This window comes from Abramis brama (assembly GCF_963993115.1).
Source record: "Abramis brama genome assembly, chromosome: 24".
NCBI lineage: Eukaryota > Metazoa > Chordata > Actinopteri > Cypriniformes > Leuciscidae > Abramis > Abramis brama.
In genome coordinates, this window is record NC_139986.1 from 6,690,035 (window position 1) to 6,713,430 (window position 23,396).

At 38.0% G+C, this 23,396-nt stretch overlaps 1 protein-coding gene across 1 annotated transcript; it reads right to left on the reverse strand.

The window, feature by feature from the left end:
* Nucleotides 1-289: 289 nt before the first annotated feature.
* Nucleotides 290-22,320, reverse strand: pcolce2b (procollagen C-endopeptidase enhancer 2b). The gene is made up of 9 exons (XM_084102925.1): nucleotides 22,034-22,320; nucleotides 21,740-21,848; nucleotides 18,828-19,083; nucleotides 13,654-13,778; nucleotides 12,211-12,347; nucleotides 11,910-12,073; nucleotides 9,398-9,481; nucleotides 7,895-8,062; nucleotides 290-903 (listed from the first exon to the last, which is right to left on the reverse strand). The coding sequence occupies exons 1-9, from the start codon at nucleotides 22,108-22,110 to the stop codon at nucleotides 773-775; spliced, it is 1,251 nt and encodes a 416-aa protein (XP_083959051.1). The 5' UTR covers nucleotides 22,111-22,320; the 3' UTR covers nucleotides 290-772.
* Nucleotides 22,321-23,396: the final 1,076 nt, after the last annotated feature.

Sequence of the window (23,396 nt, forward strand, 5' to 3'; positions counted from 1 at the left end):
ATATTGAGCAACTTTATTAGGTGAGAAAAAAAAGGATGCTACACAATTATAGAATATGGCCCTTTTAATAGTTTACTAAGGAGTTAAACATTAGAATAGTACCCTTCACAGTCAAGCACTATGAGCCCTAGGCAATTTTAGAAATAGATGTCCTGACATGAACATGTGGACTACCTAAATATTTTCAACTGAAAACTTCCTTGAAACAAATCTGATTCTGGAAAATAATGCATTTAATTTACAAAAATACAAATAAAAAAAGACTGAATAAAAACAGGAAGACAATATCTGAGATTTAACTGATAATGAACTTTATTTTTCCTCTCATAAAACAAATAATTTATAACTTAACATTCACCTCTAGGAATAGGTTTCTTTGAAAATATTTAAATATTATCCAGCATGATTTCAAAAACAGCAAAGATGTGCTACTAATTTATTGCCTTTTAGCTCCTCTAACTTTGTTATTGGATCAAAAATCTACAAATATCTTGTAAACTGTGCCATTCAAAACACCATAATCTTGCTCTTTACATTCCAGTATTCTTGACATGTCTTATTACTTTTGCTCTTGCTGTCATTTTGATGCTCATCACAACAGTAAGAAGAGAAGTAGGAACCAAGAGAGCCCAACCAGGTGTGTGCCACGTGCTTCAACAGTCCTCGGCCTCCTCAGAAGAGGGCGATGAAGGAAGTTGGGACATGCAGGGCAAATATGAAGACATCACACACCCATGAGTGGATTTCAAGACCAAAGATTTTCCGTAAAAGCTCAGCAACGTTTGTTCTTCAGCATGTTAAATGCCCTCTGGTTCTTGGCCTTGAAAGCCATGATGAAATGATGGGGGGCGATCATTCCACGGCCCTCCTCATCTGCCTGGCCCATGAAGATGTAGTTCAAACCTAGCGACACCACACAAATAAAACCTGAATGCAGTGACGGAACGGCAGAGACATTCAGGAGGGGCTTTGGATCAGCTTTTCTCTGGGGCCTCACTTGTTCTATCCACTCCATATGTTTATATACTGTATAAACATATGACAGTGAGATTTCGTCATGAAAAATCATCATTACTAAACTCAGTGAGTTAACCCAAAAAATGTGCGATTTTTTACTCCCTTGTTGTTCCAAACTCGCATTTGGTTATTTTTTACGAAAAAGTTAACATTTCCACAACTTAAGTTAAAGTTTTTCCAAGTTAAGTTTTTGTCTGAACTGTTTATTTAAAGGTGCATTCAGTAGTTATTTAGCTATCATTAGCATTGCTGTTCTTTGAGTACTTTAAGTACAATACCATGGTGTTAAACGCTGCGCTGCCATCTATCGATGTGGATCAGCATGATCTTCTCCTGAGTTTTATGGAAATTACACTGGTACTAGTGAGTTTTAGGCCATGTCCCTTCATTTTCTGCCTACGTAACTACTACTTTCAAGCCCCAGAAAGAAATCTCCAACACACCTTCACGTACTGTCACTCTCGCGTCAACTCAAGACGCATGCGTCGTGGTGCTCTCGTGAACGCGCATTGAAGATTCATATTTTGTTAATAAAATGGTAAATTGTGTTTTTTTGCACAAACAAAGCACTCGAGTCACTTCATAAAACTGAGGTTAAACCACTTAAGTCACATGGATTACTTTAATGATGTCTTTACTACCTTTTTGGGGCTTGAAAGTGGTAGTTACATAGGCTGTCAGTGGAGGGACAGAAAGCTCTCAGATTTCATGAAAAAGATTTTCACTTTTGTGTGAACTATCCCTTTGATACAGTTATTCACACATGGTACAGTTATTTACGGGAGTTAAAATCTTCTATAACCAAGCTCAGAGCTGTAAATTTCACAATTGTATTCTCGAAAAAAACTTTGCTGTGTGAATGGAAACGGACTGGACAAATAGTTTTCACGTCATACAGTGTGAGACCGCTGCTCTGCTCTGCATAAACACGTGTCTACCATGTGTTGCAGATTATCATGTGTGGTTTCGCTTTCGGTAAATTACAGAGACAGAGATGACGAAATGGGAAACACCCTTGGGGTGGTGCTGATTGTCTGAACCTGAATCGAATCACACCAGTTTATTGGTTGATGGCGTGGGCGCCACCTCAGCAGCGCTACGTCGCTCATTTTTGATATAGTGAACAAGCCATCTGCTCCTCAGATTTTCTTCTTCAGAAGAAGCGGTTTATCTGGCCCGTGCTAGATGATTTTGTTTAGGACATTCTCTCTTTGTGCTTCAGCGACCGCATAAAATGGAACTTGCTTCGTTCTCCTCTTGGTGAGCACAATGGATCTGCGTCATTGCCAGCCACAATGCTTTCGCTTTATTGCAAGCAATGACTTGCAGGGTAAGCCTGTCGCATGCTCGCGAGCCTATTCATGGCACTTCTAGCTGTAGGTTTTGTGAGAATTTTAAACATAAAAGCTAACCGACGTGAGGCTTGCTTGTTTGCATTGAGAAGGATTCAACCGCTCTCACCCGTCGCTCTTTGGCAATGAAGCGGCTGAGGCCATTCATGAATCCGAGACTAGGGGATCGGATGTCGAGCGCGAGGCTATGAAAAACAAAATGATTTATGCCCCAGTACAGAGGTACGCGATGCCGTTTCCTTTGGATTGGAGGATGTTTTATTCACCGCAGCATCTGATTCGGAGGATTCTGGGCCTGCGGCCGACGCTCTCCCACCTAGCGGCTAGGAAGTGCGACCTACACTGAGCCCATAGACGTGCTAACAATGCTACTGAGAGGCTCAACATTGAAAGCCTACTAGTCTCATGATTTTCAGTCATCCAAGCTCTACGAGCATTTTCTGTGCGGCCAATCTAATTTGCACCCCATTTGCCCAATAAATAAGTATCCTCGACACTGTTTTCTCTGTTCTCCACTTTCTCAGCCCTATTTGCTACTTACTTTGTCGTAATTGTATGCTTTGATAAATAGTACAATATGTTTTTCTTTGATTCATGTCAATTGTTTGTCTGTTATAAACAGATGGCCTTTGTATCTGTTTGCTTGCTGTTTGTTTGCTATTTGTATTGCATTGTGAAGCGACCTTGGGTTCTTGAAAGGCGCTATAGAAAATAAACATTATTATTATTATTATTATTATTATTATCTTTATTACAAGATCTCAAGATCCTGGAAGCAGCCTTTTTCCCGTTCTGCCAACCCCTCCACCTGTAGTGTTTCAGGGCGCAGCGGTTTCCAGCGAGTTCATGCATAAAAAAAAAACCCACTTCCGCTCCATCTCGGAAGTCTAAGCCCTGTAGGACCACTTCCAAATCCTACATGGTTGCTGGCCAGGCAGATATGGCGCTTAATGCCTTGGTCATTCTTCAGGCCTACCAAGTGGACCTCCTTAATGAAATGGACAAGGGCAGGGGCCTGTCACCGGAAGCAGTCAAGGTAGAGGTCTGCGCGGGACTGTTTTTTAAGTCCCGCTCCCGCCCGCTCCCGCTGGGGTTATATCCCGCACCCACCCGTTCCCGCTATATATACACTATTTGTTCACCCGCTGTCTGCTTAGAATAATTTTCTTCCCGACCCGACCATCCCGCTTAATATAGATCTCCCAGAATTTCACATGTACATTTTCACAGAGAAAATAAAAATGTAGTCTGCACAAACATTTTTTTATTATTATTTTATTCGCCTTGTCAATATACAAAATTTAACATTTTGCTGCAGACAGTAGGGGAAAAAATGTTGCAGCGAAAAAAAGAAGTGTAGGCTATTATTTTTATTCGTATTATCAAAATTTGTAACATTTTGCTGTCAACACAGGAAAAGTGTCAGAGAAAGAAAGAAAATATGACATGTCATTAAGCAAAATATGTAGGCCTTAACCGAACAATATGTAGGGCAGACTGTAGCCTATACCGGGTGGTCGATAAGATTAAGATTAGGTAAAGCGAAGATATGCTGTTCTGAAAGAACGTCGGCGTCGGGAACGTGATATTGAATGACCGACCGCTCCCGTTCAAATTACACCAGAGTTACCGACCGCTACCGTTTTTTAGTCGGAAATTTAATCCCGCGGCGCAAAATATCTGGTCGGGTCCCGCGGATCCCGCGGGACAGCCGCGGGAATGCAGACCTCTAAAACAAGGCGCTCCGTAGAGCTAGACCTGCCGCTGTGTGCGACTAAGCACAGTGCACATGTGGTTGGGGGTATGATGGTGGGTTTGGTGGCTGCTGAACGCCATTTTTGGTTGAATCTCACTGAGATTCGTGAAAAAGAGAAAGTCCTCCTACTGGACGCCCCTATCTCCTAGTCAGGTGTATTTGGAGAATTGGTCAGCACAGTGGTAAATGAGTGGTCTGAATAGGGAACGAGATGCTGATGCAGGTTCACTACATCAAGAGTAAGTGACGTAGCTGTGCTAAGATGGCGCCCACGCCATCAGCCAATAAATTGGCTCAATTCTGTTGGGGTTCAGACAATCAGAACCACCCCAAGGGCCTTTCCCATTTCGGCATCGCTATGCAGCATCTTGTTCCCTATTCAGAGAACATGGGTTGCGCAAGTAACTCGAAACAAACGTAAGCGCAATTCAAATGCTCCTTTCTCCATCCAAGATATAAAAGATGCTGTCACCTGTTGGTAATGAAGATTTGATGAATGAACTCGTGGCTCGATTGGACTCTTGTCACCTCAAAAGTGATACAACTTTTCAGTTTTATGGACAAGTGCCATCATTGGTATTACTTTGTCACTTGTTGACTTGTTGGTCATGGTCGCTATCAAGTTTCAAGTTTGTTTTTATTTATATAGCACATTTAAAAACAGCAAACATGGCTGACCAAAGTGCTGAACAAAACACAAGATAAAGAGACGAGGCCAAACCACACATTCATGACAGAAGCTCACAATGAATTAAAAGCTAAAGAAAAAAAGTAGGTTTTAAGAGAAGATTTAAAAACAGTTAAAGACAGTGCCGATCTGATGTAAACCAGAAGGCTGTTCCTCAGAGCCTTTGTTATTGCTGGCCCTAGGCTATCTCCTCTATGCTTTAATCGTGATCTGGGGACAGATAAAAGTCTCTTATCACCAGACCTCAGATTTCGTGTGGGATTGTATGGACAGAGTAGCTCAGACAAACAGCTCGGTGCCAGATTATTTAAGGATTTAAAAACAAAGAGAATCAGTTTAAACTCAATTCTAAAATGCACAGGTAGCCAATGCAGTGATTTCAAAATTGGAGAAACGTGATCAAATTTATGTTTTCTTTTGAGGAACTTTGCAGTGGTATTTTGTACTAATTGGAGATAAGCAAGTTTTCTCAGAGAGAGAGGATTTAAATCTTAGAGAGAAGACGTAGATGGAAAAAAACTAATCACCGCATTTATTTGTTTTTCAAATTTGAGGTTCTTATCCCAGAAAACACCTAAGTTCTTAACGCATGATGAAGTAAAAGGACCAAGGTAATCCAGGTCAATGTTACTGCTCTTAAAGTTTTTATGGGGGCCAAAGACTATAACCTCGGTTTTAGATTAATTCAGAAATAAGAAATTTTGAGAAAACCACAATTTCACTTCATCTAGGCATGCAAAAAGAGATTTCAGAGCAGCAAGTTTGTTGTGTTTCAGAGGTAAATAAATTTGGGTATCATCTGCATAGCAGTAAAATGATACACCATGCTTTCTGAAAATGGAGCCCAGAGAAAGTAAATACAGGGAAAAAAGAATGGGTGCGAGAATTGAACCCTGCGGCACTCCACAGGAGAGTTGAGCAGGCGAGGAAGAAAAATTACCCAGTCTAACAGAGAAACTTCTATTCGTTAAATATGATTTAAACCAGGGGTGCCCAATCCTGCTCCTGGCGATCGACTGTCCTGCACAGTTCATCTCCAACCCTAATCAAACACACCAGCCTTTAATTTTCAAGTGATCCTGACATGCTCTTTGGTTGCTTCAGGTGTGTTTGATTAGGGTTGGAGATGAACTGTGCAGGACAGTCGATCGCCGGGAGCAGGATTGGGAACCCCTGATTTAAACCAACTGAGGACAGTTCCCTGGATGCCCACAAAACATTCTAGTCGGGATAAGAGAATTTTATGATCAACTGTATCAAAAGCCGAGGTTAGGTCTAACAGTATTAGAATCAAGGGAGTCACCAGAGTCAGTCTTACCTATGATTACCTATGATTAGATTAGTAGCTATGATAACTGGTAGGAGAATACGGGCTTGACTCCAACTGCACGTTAATACAGACAGTATTAGAGATACTACTGTAAGTTGCTGTGTGAATGGGACAAAGTAAATGCGGTTGTCAATCCCAAACACTGACAGTGTGAACGTAGCCTTAGAGAGATCTACACAATAATTAATTCCTTTTCCTGTCCAAAAACAAAAAAGCCATGAGGGCATCACTACTCAGGATTTTCTCTGTCATCAAATATTTACACATTGTGAATGCATACCAATGTTTATGCTTGTTTTTTCACTTTGGCCTTTTCTGCTTCTTCGGTCATACAGGTACTGATTCTACTGTTGTCTCCACTGATAAAGCACGATAGTAAGTTTTTCACTCTTTGCATCACCAAACAGCGACTGTAATGCTGTATGCCTATTGGTGTATCTACAGAGCAGCGGCAGCTGATGAGGAATACTCTAATAAACACCAAACTACTGAATGCACCTTAAAGAGAAACTAGTTGCTTGGAAAGGGAACCGTTTTTAAGTTCATACTTAATATTTTTAACAAGTTTTTCATAACCAAAATAGAACCAGCCAACCTTATGTTTTGCAAACATTTGTGGAACGTTTGGATCACTTTAAAAAAAAAAAATATTTTTTAAATCTTACAAAAAAATTAAGCTCACAGTTAGTTCAATAGCAAGCCTGTTGGAAATTATTATAGTTTGTGGAAAACAACCTGAAATATTCCTTTATTTTTACACACCGAGAAGCAAACAAGCATTACTAATAGGAACACAACTACTTATTCAATATGAGAGGTTACATTAATGTGTTTTAGCTGATGTCTGTGGAAGATAAAACTGTCTAGCACATTAAGCCCAAAGTATACTTCACTTTTTACACATTCTCTAGGGTCTGTGTACAGTGCGTGTGACGTGAATTTTATCATCAACACAGTACGGACAGCAGCCCAAGTTTTCTAACTGCACACACTTTGTACGCACAGGTCTCACATGCACTGAAATGTTTTTGTTTTTTCACAATAATTAGTTTCTCCACAATGTGGCAACAGTACGGTGGCCGAGAGAGCTCAACGTGCTACAACTGAAGAAAACGCATGCAAATTTCTGTATTTGTGCGCGTTTCTGTGCATTTGCAGCACATTTGCTGTTAATTTCCTGGTGTTTTTTCTATTTGCATGTTTTCCTCATTTGCAGCGTGTTGAGCTTTATGCTACTTACAGCATGTTTCTGTATTTGGTTGCATTGTGAGTATTTGCAGCACATGTGTTGTCAAACTGATGAAGATGTTTTCTTAATTTGCTGGTGTTTTCTCTATTTGCATGCGTTTTCTTCAGTTGCAGTGTGTTGAGCTCTCTCGGTCACCTTACAACAGTGCCCCAGGGCCGTTGATTCACGAGGTAGTCAAAGAATAAACTGAATAAACAGAGACAGAAGCTTGTGCCAGCTACAACAACAATGGACGGCTATGTAGATGAGAGATTGGGCAGTGAGGTTAGAAAGTACCCACATTTGTACAACTCTAGCCTAAAATATTAAAAAGATGTGTATATGGGTTATAACTCAAGGGGAGATATTTTTCATATCTCCTGTAGACCAGAAGGGTAGTGCAAATCGTAATGTGCATGCGTCAAATGGATAATACTTTGGCTTTGCATATAACTGTGCACGTACACTAGTATACGTTGGGCTTAGGTGTTACTGTTTACAACAAGCTGAGGCAGGCACTTACCTCGTCTGACGTAGGGGCACTTCTTGCAAAGGATGACAATCTTTGTGCTCATGGTTTTGCCAGCCTGCTGGATAGCAAGGTTACCTTCCTTGTAGACATTGATTATGGAGATGGTGGCGTACATGCTACCTTCTCGCGTTACAGCGGTGATAACGGTTCCAGTGATAACTAAAATGTCAAAAAGATAAAAACAACGCGTTAGAGACCACTAATTCGAATGTGATTGAATTATCTTCATTTGGGGGCTTTTCTTTATTTTTTCTTAGCAGTGTTGGGGAAAGTTACTTTTAAAAGTAACGTGTTATAATGTTGTGTTACTTCCTAAAAAAAGTAAAAAAAATTGTGTTATTTAGTTACTTTTTATGGAAGGTAATGTGTTATGTTATTTTGTGTTATTTTTCCTCATCTGGGCTGAACTTGTTTTCAAACATTAATTGGCGGACCCCCTGCAGTACCGCTAAGTTCTATTTTTGGCAAGTGTAAAGACCCTTTCACAGTCACACCAAATGCAGGAGAAGAAAGTTCAACGCTCTTATTTCAGCAATAAAAACAAATGAAAACAAAAGACAGATGTTTATCAAAAGTAATTTTTGCTTGTTAGTATGGTTGAATTGGAAAAAAAACAATGGGAAAACAATGTAACTTCCGTTACTCATTTAAAACTGTAACTCAGATATTTTATTGTAAAGTTAAAAGTAGTGCATTACTTTAGTAGTTACTTGAAAAAAAGTAATCTGATTACATAACTTATAATGCATTTCCCCAACACTGTTTTTAGTACTTCAAATAAACTTCAAAATCAACTCCTCCTGATAGATCAAATAGTAATAGTAGTGGTTTAAAAATCGTAAAATATGGCTTAGGCCCATTATTTGAACATTTATTTTCATAAACTTGTGTTTATCCATTTCCACAGTACATAAAGGGTCTGATTAAAGCAATATGACTTGATGTGCATGTAATTTTCCACCTTCGTTCACATTCAGGTCTTGTTTCTCATCATGACTCTGGTCTCCACCAATGACAGGATTTCCCCATATGCAAATCCAAGTAAACAGCAGAAATCATAATGAAATATCTACTAGCTCCTGGACGTGAACATTGCAGACCTGTTCCAGGGGCAGCGACTGCGGTCAAAGAGCTCGACTGAATCAACACTCCCATTTACCAGCGGTTTATCCACAGTCCACTGCAGTCTATTTACACTAGAGCACTGTATCCCACACACAAATCCACTGTGCTGAGGGCAAAAAATGCTCAAGGAATCTTTTGAAACACGTTGACACAAACCAGCAGGCCAAAGATAGCATGCTGAAAAAGAGCCATAAAACATGCACTTTGTGAAGAGTACAAGATTATAGACTAAATGTGAACAATCAAAGCTTGTTTCCACTTATTCTGATGCCCCCCACCTACAAATTCCCACCTCACTTTGCGCTTGTGTGTGTTTGTCTTCATGTGTCAGCAAAAAAGTTAGTATCAACTGCAGAGTGCTGCTCTTACCAAAGTTGCTGGAACAGTAGTGGCTCTCAGGGGTTCCCTTCCGTTTGCATTTCTGTTGACACAGCGCTGCAGAGTACTTCAAAGCTGGAGAGGAGAGCAGAGATAGCAAAAAAAAAAACTTCAAGAAGTTTTACTGTAGCATGCTGACTCTGAGCCAGCGGAGTTTGTCTTTTAGTACATGCGTGCAAAAAGTGAGAAAGTGTGGGTTAGGTTCAAGCTCCGGAAATTGGATATTAAAGCCAGTATCGAAGAACAAAAGGATGAAAATTTGCCTGAATGTCCTGTCTGTCGATTATATTTTTACTTAATTAAATTAAATAATGTAAGTAATTCAATTTAGATTAAATGATATGCATCAAATAATATCAGTACATTTTTAGTATTGTAGCAGTGTTGTACTCCCAGCTCTATTTAACACTATTTAAAATAATTTAATAATGTTTAAATGCTTTTCACATAATTCACTGATTGTGTACAAATGGCAAATTTTGGAAATGTTTGGAAATATATACATATATACATATAGCTCACAAAGGTTAGGGGTTGTAAAGATTTTGTAATGTTTTTGAAATAAGTCTATTATGCTCACCAAGGCTGCATTTATATGATCACAAATACAGTAAAAACAGTAATAATGTTAAATTTAATTATACTTTAAAGTAACTTTTTTTCTATTTGAATAGTTTTAAACTGTAATTTATTTCTGTGATGGAAAATCTAAATTTTAAGCATCATACTCCAGTCTTCAGTATCACATGATCCTTCAGAAATCATTATAATATGCTGACATGGTGTTTAAGAAGTATTTCTTATTATTATCAATGTTGAAAACAGTTGTGCTGCTTCATATTTTTGTGCAAACCCTGATAAATTGTTTTCAGGACTCAGAACTCAGGAAAGTTAAAAATAAGAGCATTTATAAAATATTTAAAAAAAGACAGTTTAGCTTCAAGTATTAATTTCCCTTTTGTTTCCCCCAGAGCCATAGAGAGAAATATAGGTTTCCCCTATAGCCAAAGACAAATAATGAAGAGCAACTGTGGTCAGATTTAAATTTTCTTAGTCTTAATCCAGTACAATTTTGCTTCTGAAGCAAATTTTTTATTTAATATTACTTTTACTGGAAAACATGACACAAATACTGATTAAGAATGATTTTGCCAGCAACATGATCAAATGCACACAGTGTCAGGAATTGTCCTTTTTGTTCCATCTCTCATTGGCAGGCTTGCATTGAGTGATCTTGCATCATTTACTTTCCACTACATCTTCATCTAATGGACTGAACACGTGTATGTAGCAGATGTACAATGCGATTACATGTTGCCTCATATGACTGCAGTTTCATAAGGTGCTAGAAAGCTAAATCATTCATTTCTAATGTGACTAGTTTCATCTTGCAGAAAACCGGAATGGCTGGTGAGTGACAAATGGCTGAAACCGTTAACATGGCAGCAGGTAAATCCAGGTTGGTCTTTTGAGTAGGGATGTTTAATGAGTAGTCATTGACTTTTAAATAGGACCTATTAAGTTTTTTTAACGTTTTCAACTTTCTTTAGTGTGTAATGTTGCTGTTTAAGCATGAAAAGGTCTACAAAGGGAGTTATTCTCAATATCAGTGCATTTAGCGCGCCGGGATGGACGCGACGCGAATTGAGCGTCTGGCACGATACACACGAATGATTTTATTTGGTGCTTTTTGTGCATTCACACGTTTGACACGAATTCGCGTCTGACGCCCAAGTTGAAAAATCTGAACTTTGGCGTCTGTTCGCACCGCGTTAACCAATCAGGAGCCTGCTTGCTGCTGTCACGTGGTGAAGTGATGGGATAAATATAGCAATATAGCAGAATATAATATTCAATATAGCAGTTCACTGAGTATCACTAGAAAGTGAGTATATTCTAGTGAGTATCACTAGAAAGAGCACCAACAGTGGTATCCATACCACAGTTTGAAAAACATGGATAGTTTTTCAATATTTAATATACTGTATTTAAAATTTCATATACATTTTCTAACCGAAGACAGATGGACAGGCGCTCTGCAGCTGGGATAGAGCGCCTGTAGTTGGTGTCCTGAAGGGTGATCCTCGCTCCGATGCGGTAACTCTCTCGATGAATGCTCGATCAACATCAGCCATCTTGCAAACAGACAAGCGGATTTCGTCTCAGACACGCGTCAATTTCGCTTCAAACTTTTAAAAATGTTCAAGCGTCCAACTAGACACGGTAGACGCGAATTTGACGCGCTATTCGCGTTTGGTGTGAACGCACAGTTAGAGAACGGAACTAAATAGAGCGTTACTGACCGACTGGGAAGAGAGGTGCTGCAACAATTTAAAATATATGAAAGATTTGAGCATGAACCTATTCTAGTAGACCTCAAAAACAAAATCAAGACTTTGTAAAAGGGCATAATATGACCTCTTTAACTGTAAGTCAACACCTATAATGTAGGCTAACATTAAGCTCTCCACCTACATGCAGTATGATTACGGAGAATACTTACGTATAGGTCTAGTGGTAGTGGGTGGTGCTGTTGTGGTTGGTGGAACGGTTGTGGAGGGAAACTTCTTTGGTCTAAATTTGTAATGACCAATAAAACCATCCGCTGTTAAACTGAGATCTGAGAGGAACTGAATGAAGAGCTGATTCCCCTCTGAGAACACAGGCCTAAAGCAGAGAGATACACAGAATGTGAAGTGCAAATAAAGAAGTATTGCTAACAGCAGCATGTTTATATCTTGAATATAGAGCAAAGGACTGATGTAATACATTTGATATGATATATATGATGCATTGATACATACGCTGGTGGACTGTCTCCACAATATTTCCCAATTCTTTTAGCGTCGTTGATTTCTCCACCATTAAAAATTGCTACGTAATCGTAACGGCAATAGTTGTCCCGCTCCACATCAAACTTCTCAAATTTTACCTCTATAATCTGTAAAAAAGGACAAATGTTTAAGCTATATGCAAAAAACACGATTAAGGAATATCTGAAATGATGATGATGGCGTTACACTTTTAATCAACGCTACTTGTAAAACTGGGATTTTTTCACCCATTTTAATATCCTCCAGGTAAAAATCGTAAGTCTAAAAGCTTAGAAAAATAATTATATTGTGAGGTATCATTCATGGTTGTAGTCGTCACATTTATTTATATAGCGCTTTATACAATACAGATTGTTTCAAAGCAGCTTCATTGTAATAAACAGGAAAATAAGTATTAATGTTGTAAAATTAATAATGAATCTAATTCAATTTCAGGTGTAAGACAGCACTACAAAAGGAAATAGTGTCCTTATACAGCTCAATTTAGTTAAGTGTTGTTTTATTTCAGTTCAATGTCAGAGTTGCAAAGTTCATCAATTATGAAAATTTCAATTCAGCTTTAAGTAGCTATAAAGACAAAAATAGTATCATTATTCAGATCAAGTCAGTTCAATGTTGATTCAATTCAGTTCAATAACAGTGTCGATGTTGCAAAGTTAGGGTGTGTTCACACTTGGCAGGTTTGGTTCGATTAAAACAAACTCTAGTGCGATTGCTCTGTTAGTGCGGTTTATTTGAATAAGCGTGAATGCTGCCATCCGAACCCTGGTGTGCACCAAACAAGTGGACTGAGACTGCTGAAAAAATCGGTCTCGGCCCTATTCCAAACAAAATCTGGTGCGATTAGACTGATATATGAACGCAACATGGACCAAAGACATCTAAACGAAACAAAAACTGGTCGTGATGTCACAAGATGCGACCATAAAAAGGACAGCTCGGGCATACATGGTTTTTATTGTCTCGTCTCGAGCTATGTTGCCCACAGTTTGGTACAGGTATCAGAACTGTGTCTCCTTGCATTCCTGGCACTGTTTTGACTCCTTTACACATTTTGTAAGCTCTTCTGTTGGTAGAAATATCATCATATGTACGCGCATACAACAAGCACGTTTAGCCCAGCAAACAGCATTGTTTTGGAAGTTCCATTGCAAAACATACATTTAGGTTTGGTCTTAAAAATGACAGTGTGAACGCCAAGCGAACCAGAACTAAATGCCTTTTTTTTCGACCAAGAAGAACCAAGAGAACTGAAGTACAAGTGAGAACACACCCTTAGAGTCATTATCCAGATCAATTCTGTACAAATGTTGCAGTGCAGTTAAATCGATAAAACTATTGATTGTCTGTTAAGCCATTAATTGTTTTTGTAGCCAATTTAAGGATAAAAAAATAAAATAATGATGAGCCCACCTGGTTCTTGGGTGCTACTATATGCCAAGAACACGTGACTCCAGCAGGATAGTCTTTCTCTGGCCAGTTAGGGGTCTTGAAGGTTCCTGATGGCTTCATCAATCTCCCACCACAGTACTGATCCCCTGTAAACATCCATTCAGACAGACGTTTAGGAAATGTTTCCTAAACTCCACGAGAGAAACGCTAAACATAGACCAAGCATCCAGTGTGAGGTCGTTCACCCCTAATTAAAAGGAGTGCATGAGATAATTGCACAGCACCATCATTGGCGGACTCTAAAATGTACTTCCCTACAGTCTTGTCATTACGAGAGAGTTTACAGACTTGTTGGTCCCAGCGTGCAGTTCCTGCCTTAATCCTTCAACACAGCTGCCAAAGCCCTTTATCCAAAGCTGATGCTTCTAGAACTGTATGCCAACGAAAGCAGTGTGTATTGATTTTGGTGCGCATATTAAAAGGTGCTAAGCCTATTTTTGACCCAGAAAATATGATGAAATTGCACTATAAACATCTCTGCCATTTTAAACAGGATTTTTGGATTGCTACGCTATACTAAAAAGATTGAAAGTCACTAGACCCGTCATAAATGTTTCCAATCATATTTCACCCCAAAATCACAAGGAAATACAAGCCCATGTCACAAATTCAAATACAAGTAAGCCATTTGTAGGTTTACAATAATGTACACTAATTTTAAAGGTACACTTTGTAACTTTTTTTTGTTCAAAATTTATATAATGAGCGAGTACATAAATCCATCTTCCAACCCATGTTTTTGTCTAAACCTGAATCACTACGATACACCTATAATAAGTGTTTATATTCAGACTATTGTAGGGGCCGTTTACACGACTCTGTTTTTATAAACTGAATATGCTTTTTGGACGTTCATTTACACAACAATGGCATTTTGGGGGCCTGAAAACACAAACTTTTGAACACTGATTTGTGAAATTTGTGACATTTTGTGAAATTTGTGAAAACGGTGACGTTATGCGCATGCATATTACGTGTTCAGGCTATAGGCGCATAGTTTCTTCACAAAGTGACAATGCCAACTACTGGCCTGGCAGCAGAATACAGCGTTTTTAGCCTTTTTCGCAGATCCGTGTGAACGGACATCATTTTGACAATGGTGTTGTCTGTACGTGAAAAATGCAAAGGAAAAATTTTTCCGTTTTTAGAACATCGTTGTTAACAGGGAGTTTCCATACATAAACAGGGAGAATTAGCTCAGGCTACAATGTTCTTCCACAAGACACATGCAGTTTTGTTTATTAACCGCTAGAGCTCCAAAACTTACATAGTGTATCTTTAATGAAAGATTTGTATAGGTTTTCATACAGAACAAATCACTGTATTACAGTAAAGAAATATAATGAATCTAATGAAAATGTATGATTCTAATGAATTTAATTAGAAAATAGCAAAAAAAGAAAAAAGAAAAATGAAATATGACCCTTTTTCATAAGACTCACACATAGTGGGTGACCAAAATAAGCACTGGCCCAGCTTTTAGCACACAACTTAAACCTGATAACATCAGTGATGTGATGACTGCAAAAAGAGCTGCACGATTCTGGATAAATTAAGTATTTATTTATTTTTACAGAGATCACGATTCTCCTACAATTCTGAATAGACAGCGAAACAAAATAACATATAATTTACTATTCTGGTTCTGAAAGAAAAAAGTATTATTAATTAAAAAAATTCAATGGCTTCACTTGTTTCATTACTGGATGAATCATCATTTTTTAATGAATCTCTCAAATGAATGATTCAATGAAAGTTTTTAACAGTCTCTGTAAAACACCTTTTGAAAGTAACATGAAGCTTCAAATAAAGACAGTCTCGATTCACCAGTACGTATAATGATGTAATCTATACTATCTTTATTCGAAATGTCAAAGTTACTTTCAAAACAGAAAAGGTTTTTTTTATTCTATTTTGAACGCTACTTTAGACATTAGTGTTTATATCTGAACTATAAACTTTTATCCCATTACTTCTGTGATCATTTAAATTACTGTAACACAGAAATAGTGATACTTGTGTGGTTGAAAAGACTGTTTGTGCAGCTGTTTCATACCTATACATGACTACTGCTCTCTAGCTGGGTCAGCGGCAGCGCCAACAAACACAGATTTGAATGTTTGCTGTGATCGTGTGCGTCAAAGGTTTGATAGGCATAGCTGAATCGTTGTCATTAGGAATAAGATTGCATGGGTGTTTGAATCGAGAAACAATTAATCGTGTGGCTTTAACAGCAAGCTTCCATTGTTTCCAACACGCATCAGTTGTCCGTCAACTACAAACAAACAGAGACACAATCTAAATCATTAACATTCCAGCTGTCTTGCTTCAGCCAAACAGACGTCTCGTCACTTATACAGTTACTCAGTGAGCAAGACAGCCCCTGGAGGTCTGACCAATCACTGATTCACTGGGAAAACGTCTGTGAGAAATTCCACATCATGCCATGAAATACACAGCAATGTTCTCCAGCTTCCTCCAGAGTGTTCTAAATCAAGTGTCAGACCCTGCAGAGAAAATCCCATTTTCTTTAACTAGTCAAAGTAAAACCAGGTTTTTCTTACTTTTGTGTAAATCGACAAGGTCTTTCAGTGATTTACTGAACGGAAACGGTTTATATTGGAGCATTAAAGATCCATTTCTTTTCTCCAGCTAGCGTTATACTGACCTCTGACTTCTCTAGGAGCTGTCAGATGTTAAATAGCTCTTAACTGCTCATTAAAGTTGACCTTTGCCCACGTAAACACAATCCGGGCGTAATAGCATCTGAGTTTATGGACAGCAACATGGATCATATTTTGGAAGAGCTGGGCAGTATGATTGTATATAAACACCAAATTACAATCAAAAACAACTGTTGAACTAATCCTTAAAGGGTTAGTTCACCAAAAAATGAAAATTCTGTCATCATTTACTCACCCTCATGTCGTTCCAAACTCAAAAGACTTTTGTTCATCTTTAATGAAATCTGAGAGATTTCTGTCTCTCCATTACAGTCTGTTTATCCAAAACTCTTTCAAACGTTTCAAAGACGTTTCAAAAATTCATGAAGAGATAGTTAAATAAATCCATGTGAGTTAAGCATGTAAGAACCAATGAGGTTCGTTCTCATGTTACGCAGCACGTTTGAGCTTCCGCAAGAACCAATGAGGTTCAGTCTCGTGTTACGCAGCACGTTTGAGCTTCCGCAAGAACCAATGAGGTTCAGTCTCGTGTTACGCAGCACGTTTGAGCTTCCGCAAGAACCAATGAGGTTCATTCTCGTGTTACGCAGCACGTTTGAGCTTCCGCAAGAACCAATGAGGTTCATTCTCGTGTTACGCACATAGACTGTAAAAAATATGGACAAAGCGTCTGTGACGTCACCCATAGACTTTCTGAAGAACGGTTTTGAAGCCGTTAATGGGGGGTATGGGCGGCGCCATCTTGGAAAATCTTGGGAAATCCTAACCCCTCCCACCTTCTGCTCTGCTACTCCGGTTATCTCTGTGTATATTTTAGGCAACGAAATATGTTATAAAACACCATACTAACTCTTTTCGTTTTCATTTAAAGAAATCTTAAACATTATAGCCACTCAAATGTGGTTCAGGCACCGCGTATTGATTATATTCACTGCACATAACGTTTGCCTATTTATAAAAAAACAAAATATAAAACACAAACCTGCCTCTTTTCGTTTTAAATATAATATAAAAATATTAAACATTTTAATATGGTCCAGGCAATATGTGCATTTGTACTAAACAACAGATTTTGCAGTAAACAACATTACAGATCATCTTCGTTGTATTAAAATTTAAAATGACAAAACTCAACCCAGTCTCTTTTTGTTAAATTTCAGTTTTATCAATATTAGCCATTATAAAAGTATAAGTAAAAGGTACAAGAAGCTATACAAATAAAGCAAACAATTCAGTCAAACATACAAAGTCAGCGCTCTAGTCTAACCATACAACGGTAAAGTTAAATAGCTTATAAAGTTATGAAACTTCCCCACAGCCAAAACGATTGCCCAGGGAACAAATTATAGATTCACGAGACCAAAAATCGCCCATTAGATATACACAAGACGAATTATATCTCATGTTTAACCACTACAGAGACGCCAGAGTCCGCGGCAAACGTCAGAACGACTAGCCGAGGAAAAGCTGTACCAGGCGCGGTACATGAGCGCCGAGCGCCCGGTCATCGCTGGATCTCACAACTGGATAAAATTTTCATAATCTTTAAATAAACCACAGATTTGAGCTTTAAACAACTACATTCTCGCCTGAAAAACTCTTAAAACTACATTTCATGATACAGAAACAGTAGTATTATATTTCAACTGTGTTAAAAAATGGCGCTTCTTATGTTGTCATTCTCCTTGGCGCAGCCTAAGCTGTCAATCAAGCGGTCAATCAAAGTTAACCACACCCTTATTTGTCATACATTTTATATCTAAATACGATCTAAACTAACGAGTTCGAAAAAAATTCACCCCCCTCACAGTTGTCAGGCACTCAGAAGCTATCGAAAAATACAATAAAAGTCCATGGGACCAACCTGTAAAAACATGAATTTATGCTGTGAAAACGGACATTTTAACATGGGGTCTATGGACATTTGCTCCCTTTTGGGACCTCCCTCTAGTGGATTTTCGATGTATTGCAGTTTTTCGCACTTCCGGGTAGGCTTCATTTTTCAGATTAGAATGTTGCCGCCTGGTTACGCAGCACGTTTGAGCTTCCGCAAGAACCAATGAGGTTTGTTCTCACGCATCAAGTACAATTGAGCTTATGTTTACCATATTTGAGTGCTGATCAATGTTTATGTGAATAAAAGCCTACATTAAATCTGTTCATCATATAAAGTGAGCGTGCCTCTTCAGAAGACTTGGATTAAACCGCACGATTCACATGGATTGGAGGGACAGAAATATCTCAGATTTCCTTAAAAATATATTTATTTGTGTTTCAAAAGTCTTATAAGTTTGGAAAGACATGAGGGTGAGTAAATGATGACGGATTTTTCATTTTGGAGGGAACTATTCCTTTAAAACACCTCATAAACTATTTTGGCTTACTGAGTTGAACAGAACAAAACATCTTATTAGCTTCCAAATATATGGTCCATTTTTAAGATGTTCTTACCCCGTTCATTAGGGTTGGCAGCAGAGTACACAGCCAGGAAGCCACTACCAGCTGTATTGGCATCAGACATCATCTGTATGAGCATCTTGTTGCTTGTGGAAACGAGGGCTCCCGGCCTGAACGTCCCACAGAAGCGGCCGAGACGCTGTCCATTGCCGTGGCCACTATAAACATCCACATAATCATATCGGCACAGGTTGTCACTCTCTAAGTCAAGAAAACGAAATGAGAGGACGACCACTTTGCCCTCTGGAACCTGCAAGAAGCAGACATCATATTGAGACCCATAAGAATTGCCATGCATAATACTAGGATATTGGCTTATTACTAATACTTATAAAGCACATATTAATGCCTTATTCTGCATGACCATATTCTACAACCCTTAATCCTACTTAATACCTAAACTTAACAACTACCTTATTAACTATTAATAAGCAGTAATTAGGAGTTTATTGAGGCAAAAGTCGTAGTTAATAGTTAGTTAATAGTGAGAATTGGACCCTAAACTAAAATGTGACCCAATGCACTTTTATACAGCTCAACACTTTACACTTATATTTATATTGTACTAACATTTTTTATTTAAATACGTCATTTTCAGTGCTTCATGGGGTTGGCATGAGATAGAAGTTGTGATAGCCTATTCTTCTCTTTTGTGATGTATATCCGAGTGAAACTGCTTCTCAAACAAGAAAACATGAAAGGCGGGACTTGATTTTGTCAATCAGGATGAATCATTTATAATAAATACTGCAAAATTCCATAAAAAAAAAACATGATTTCACTGTGATATTAAAGGGCGTGATCACACAACACTTTTCGTTCCACTGACTTCCATTCATACGCAAGTTTATACAAATTTTGCTGTGTTCCAAAGTTCAAGTTTGGTGAACTCAGCCCTGCGAATATGTATCACATGAAAACATTCAATTTTCTTTTAACATTTTGGAAATATTATATTTTGAATTAGGTTTTTAAAAAAGATGCCGCAGAGCGACGGCATAGGATGACTGTTGCAGTGTCTGAAGAATTTTTTTAATTTAAACTCAAAAAATGTTTTAAATACTTTAGCATTTTTCAAATGACTAAGTTTGTAATGTTGTGATGCATCTCATGATTGCTTTGGTTCATGGCTTAAAATGTTTTACTCAAGATTGTTTATCAGAAGCCTATGGAGAGAATGAATGGAAAAATACTTCAAGAACCATGACTATGAAATCTTTCCAAAGTATTATACTAACAAATATGTAGGCTCATACATTACAAGTAACACAAGTTACGTAATCAGATTACTTTTTCAAGGAACGAGTAAAGTAACACCTATTGCTTTTAAATTTACAACTAAACATAGTTACCTATGAGTTACCTTTTCAAATAAAGTAATGCATGTTACTTTGTTTTCCCATTTATTGGCTGACAGCTCTCCTGTCCTCATTTTGAGAGAAATCATAAGTATTGAGGCTTTGTGTGTGCTGTGTGAACATGATGGTTATTGCAGTTGTAGGCTAAATGTGAACATGCATTTACTCATCTCACTTGCACAAAAACAGATTCAGCATCTCTCAAAAAGAATAAAAACAGTGAAATGCAAACTAATAAGCATATATATATATATATATATATATATATATATATATGTATATTATTTATTTTATTTTATTTTATTATTTCTTTTTCTTTCTTTTTTTTACTGAAGCAACATGGAAATCAGGTTCTGCCCTAATTAAGATTTTTAAATAAAGTGGACAATCTCTCTTAGTCAGAGTGGTCACCAATTAAGTCTCTTATATGCAATGACGGCAATGCAATAAAATGCTAGAATGAGTCTGGAGTTGCCACAAGGATGTAATGTGGCCAGCAGCCAAACCAGATGGAGATCACAACCAGACACACACTGATTCTTGCCACGACTTTCTATTGCATCATCATTACAGCACATGCAATGCAGAACTACATTTTACTTCTTCTTTTTTTATTTACCCACAAAACATTAACATTCAGACATATTCAAACATGGACATTGATCAATTCAGCCTTAGCTGTTAGGCTATCTGTTATCTGTAAACTTTTTAAGATTAATTATTAATTATTTGCACATTTTTATCTCCTAAACAATCTCTGATTGTTTTTCTTGCATGCTGACATTATTTCTCACAATTCCAGGTTTATACCTCACAATTCTGAGTTTATATGTATCTAACTGTGAGAAATAAAGTCAGAACTGCAAGATATAAACTTGCAATTGAGAGGGAAAAAAGACAGAATTGTGTGTTTATATCACACAATCCTGAATTATTATTATTATTATTATCATTTGTCCTTATGGTGTTGTGAGGTCACAATTGTGGGAACTCACTTTTCTGAGAGAAAAAGTTTAGAATTGCGAGATAAAAAGTCACAATTACCTTTTTATATTTTTATTATGTGGAATGCTGATAAGTGAAAAAGTCACGTGACTTGCAAATGAAAGGTTACAGATATTAACAATGACTGAAACTGATTGTTTGCAAATTATTTCATCAATACTGCATATTCAAACTTATTTGAGTTATATTTTTTTTATACAGAAAGGTATGATATTCAAAGGCGATAAGAGTGTTCAAAGAGTATTCAAAATCGAATCTAATTCATTCTGATTGGTTAATTTTGTTATAGCGAATTCTAACTCGTGTTTTAACCATAGCCTCTTTAACATGGCAACTGTTATATTTTCGCTGCGATATTTAATTTCCAGAGTGCCAAAGCCTCAAACTTAATGTAATTTATTTTTTTATTTTTTTTGCTGCTGCAGGGCAATAATATTTTCTTCAGGAAATGCAAATATGGTTTAACTATATTAGCTTTGAGACGCATGCCAGTTATATGTCGGCATTTCAGCTATCCGAATACATAATAAATCAGTTACTTACAGTAATTCTCCATACACATTTGGTATTCGGCGGATAGACGCCCGGATAACCCTGACTACCGATAACACCCGACTCTCCTGTGATATTACCACCACACGTGAAGGTCTGTCTAGGCAAGAGAAAGAACAATAAACACCTGCATCGATGCAGCATTCATTTTTGCAATACAGCCTATATGCATCATAAAACTTTGACATGCATGCACAGCGGTTTCGTATGTGAGATCCGCCGCGCCGCTAGCTGTGATCATACATGAGCATTCAGTGCGCGCGCATCATGACTGAACAAACTTACCTGTTTTGAGACTGAGCTCGCACATTCAGGATGAGCAGCAGAGCCCAGGCGATCAGGACACCGCAGATCTTCCACATTGTAAGAACGGACGGTGGAACAGATCAGACGGTGTGCGTGTCTGCGTCCAGCTGCATTTAATGATATTATTGTCCTCCGTCTGTTCTGAAGTTGCTCCGGGGAGTTTCAGAGGCAGATGAATATAGCGTTTGTTCTGCTCTGTGGGAGGGAGCAGCACGACAGCTGCCTTTTTCCAAACCTGTGATCAAAGACATGCACAGGAGAAAGAGAGAGAGGGCTCTGGATAGGCGTCTGATTTAATAAGAGGCTAAAATAAAAAAATAAAATAAAATAAAAATTTTCAAGTAACAGTAGGCTAGTACTCTCCAGTTTAGTTCAATTCAGTTTATTTCACATTTTACAACACATATCCTAATTATGTGTTGTAAAACTAATTTATTTGTCAAATAATCTATGCATATGATCCATGAGTACTATGAGATGATTACAGCGCCACCTCGTGGCTTTAATGGCAAAATATATTCTAATTACTAAATGTATTATTTACATTACGGTTTGCCATTTTAGATCTTTTAACATGCCGTTATATTAGTTTTTTTTTTTAGTAGTAGTTGTTTAGTAAAAAAAAAAATGAATGTAAATCGAGACTTTGAAGATAATTTAGGTGTGCAATAGGCTATAATGTGTTTTAAGTTTTTAAAAATGTAAGAAATTAAAAATAAGTGTATGTATATTTATTTCTAGAAATATTTCACTATTTGCCTTTTTTTTTATAAACATTAACATTATACATGCACATTATACAATTATGTACTAAAGAGGCTTGAGACTTCTGTTCCAGCAGCTCAAGAACAGTGCGTGTAGAGCTTCATGGAATGGGTTTCCATGGCTGAGCAGCTGCATCCAAGCCAATCCAATGTAAAGCGTCAGATGCAGTGGTGTAAAGCACACCGCCACTTGACTCTAGAGCAGTGGAGATGTGTTCTCTGGAGTGACAAATCACTTTTCTCTGTCTGGCAATCCGATGAACGAGTCTGGGTTTGGCGGGTGCCAGGAGAACGGTACTTGCCTGACTGCATTCTGCCTAGTGTAAAGTTTGGGGTGGGGGGGTATGCTGTGGGGTTGTTTTAGGGGTTGAGCTTGGCCCCTTAGGAACTCTTAATGCTTCAGCATACCAAGACATTTTAGACAATTACATGCTCCCAACTTTGTGGATGGCCCCTTCCTGTTCCAACATGACTGTGCACCAGTGCACAAAGCAAGGTTCATAAAGACTTGGATGAGTGAGTTGACTGGCCTGCACAGAGTCCTGACCTCAACCTGATAGAACACCTTTGGGATGAAT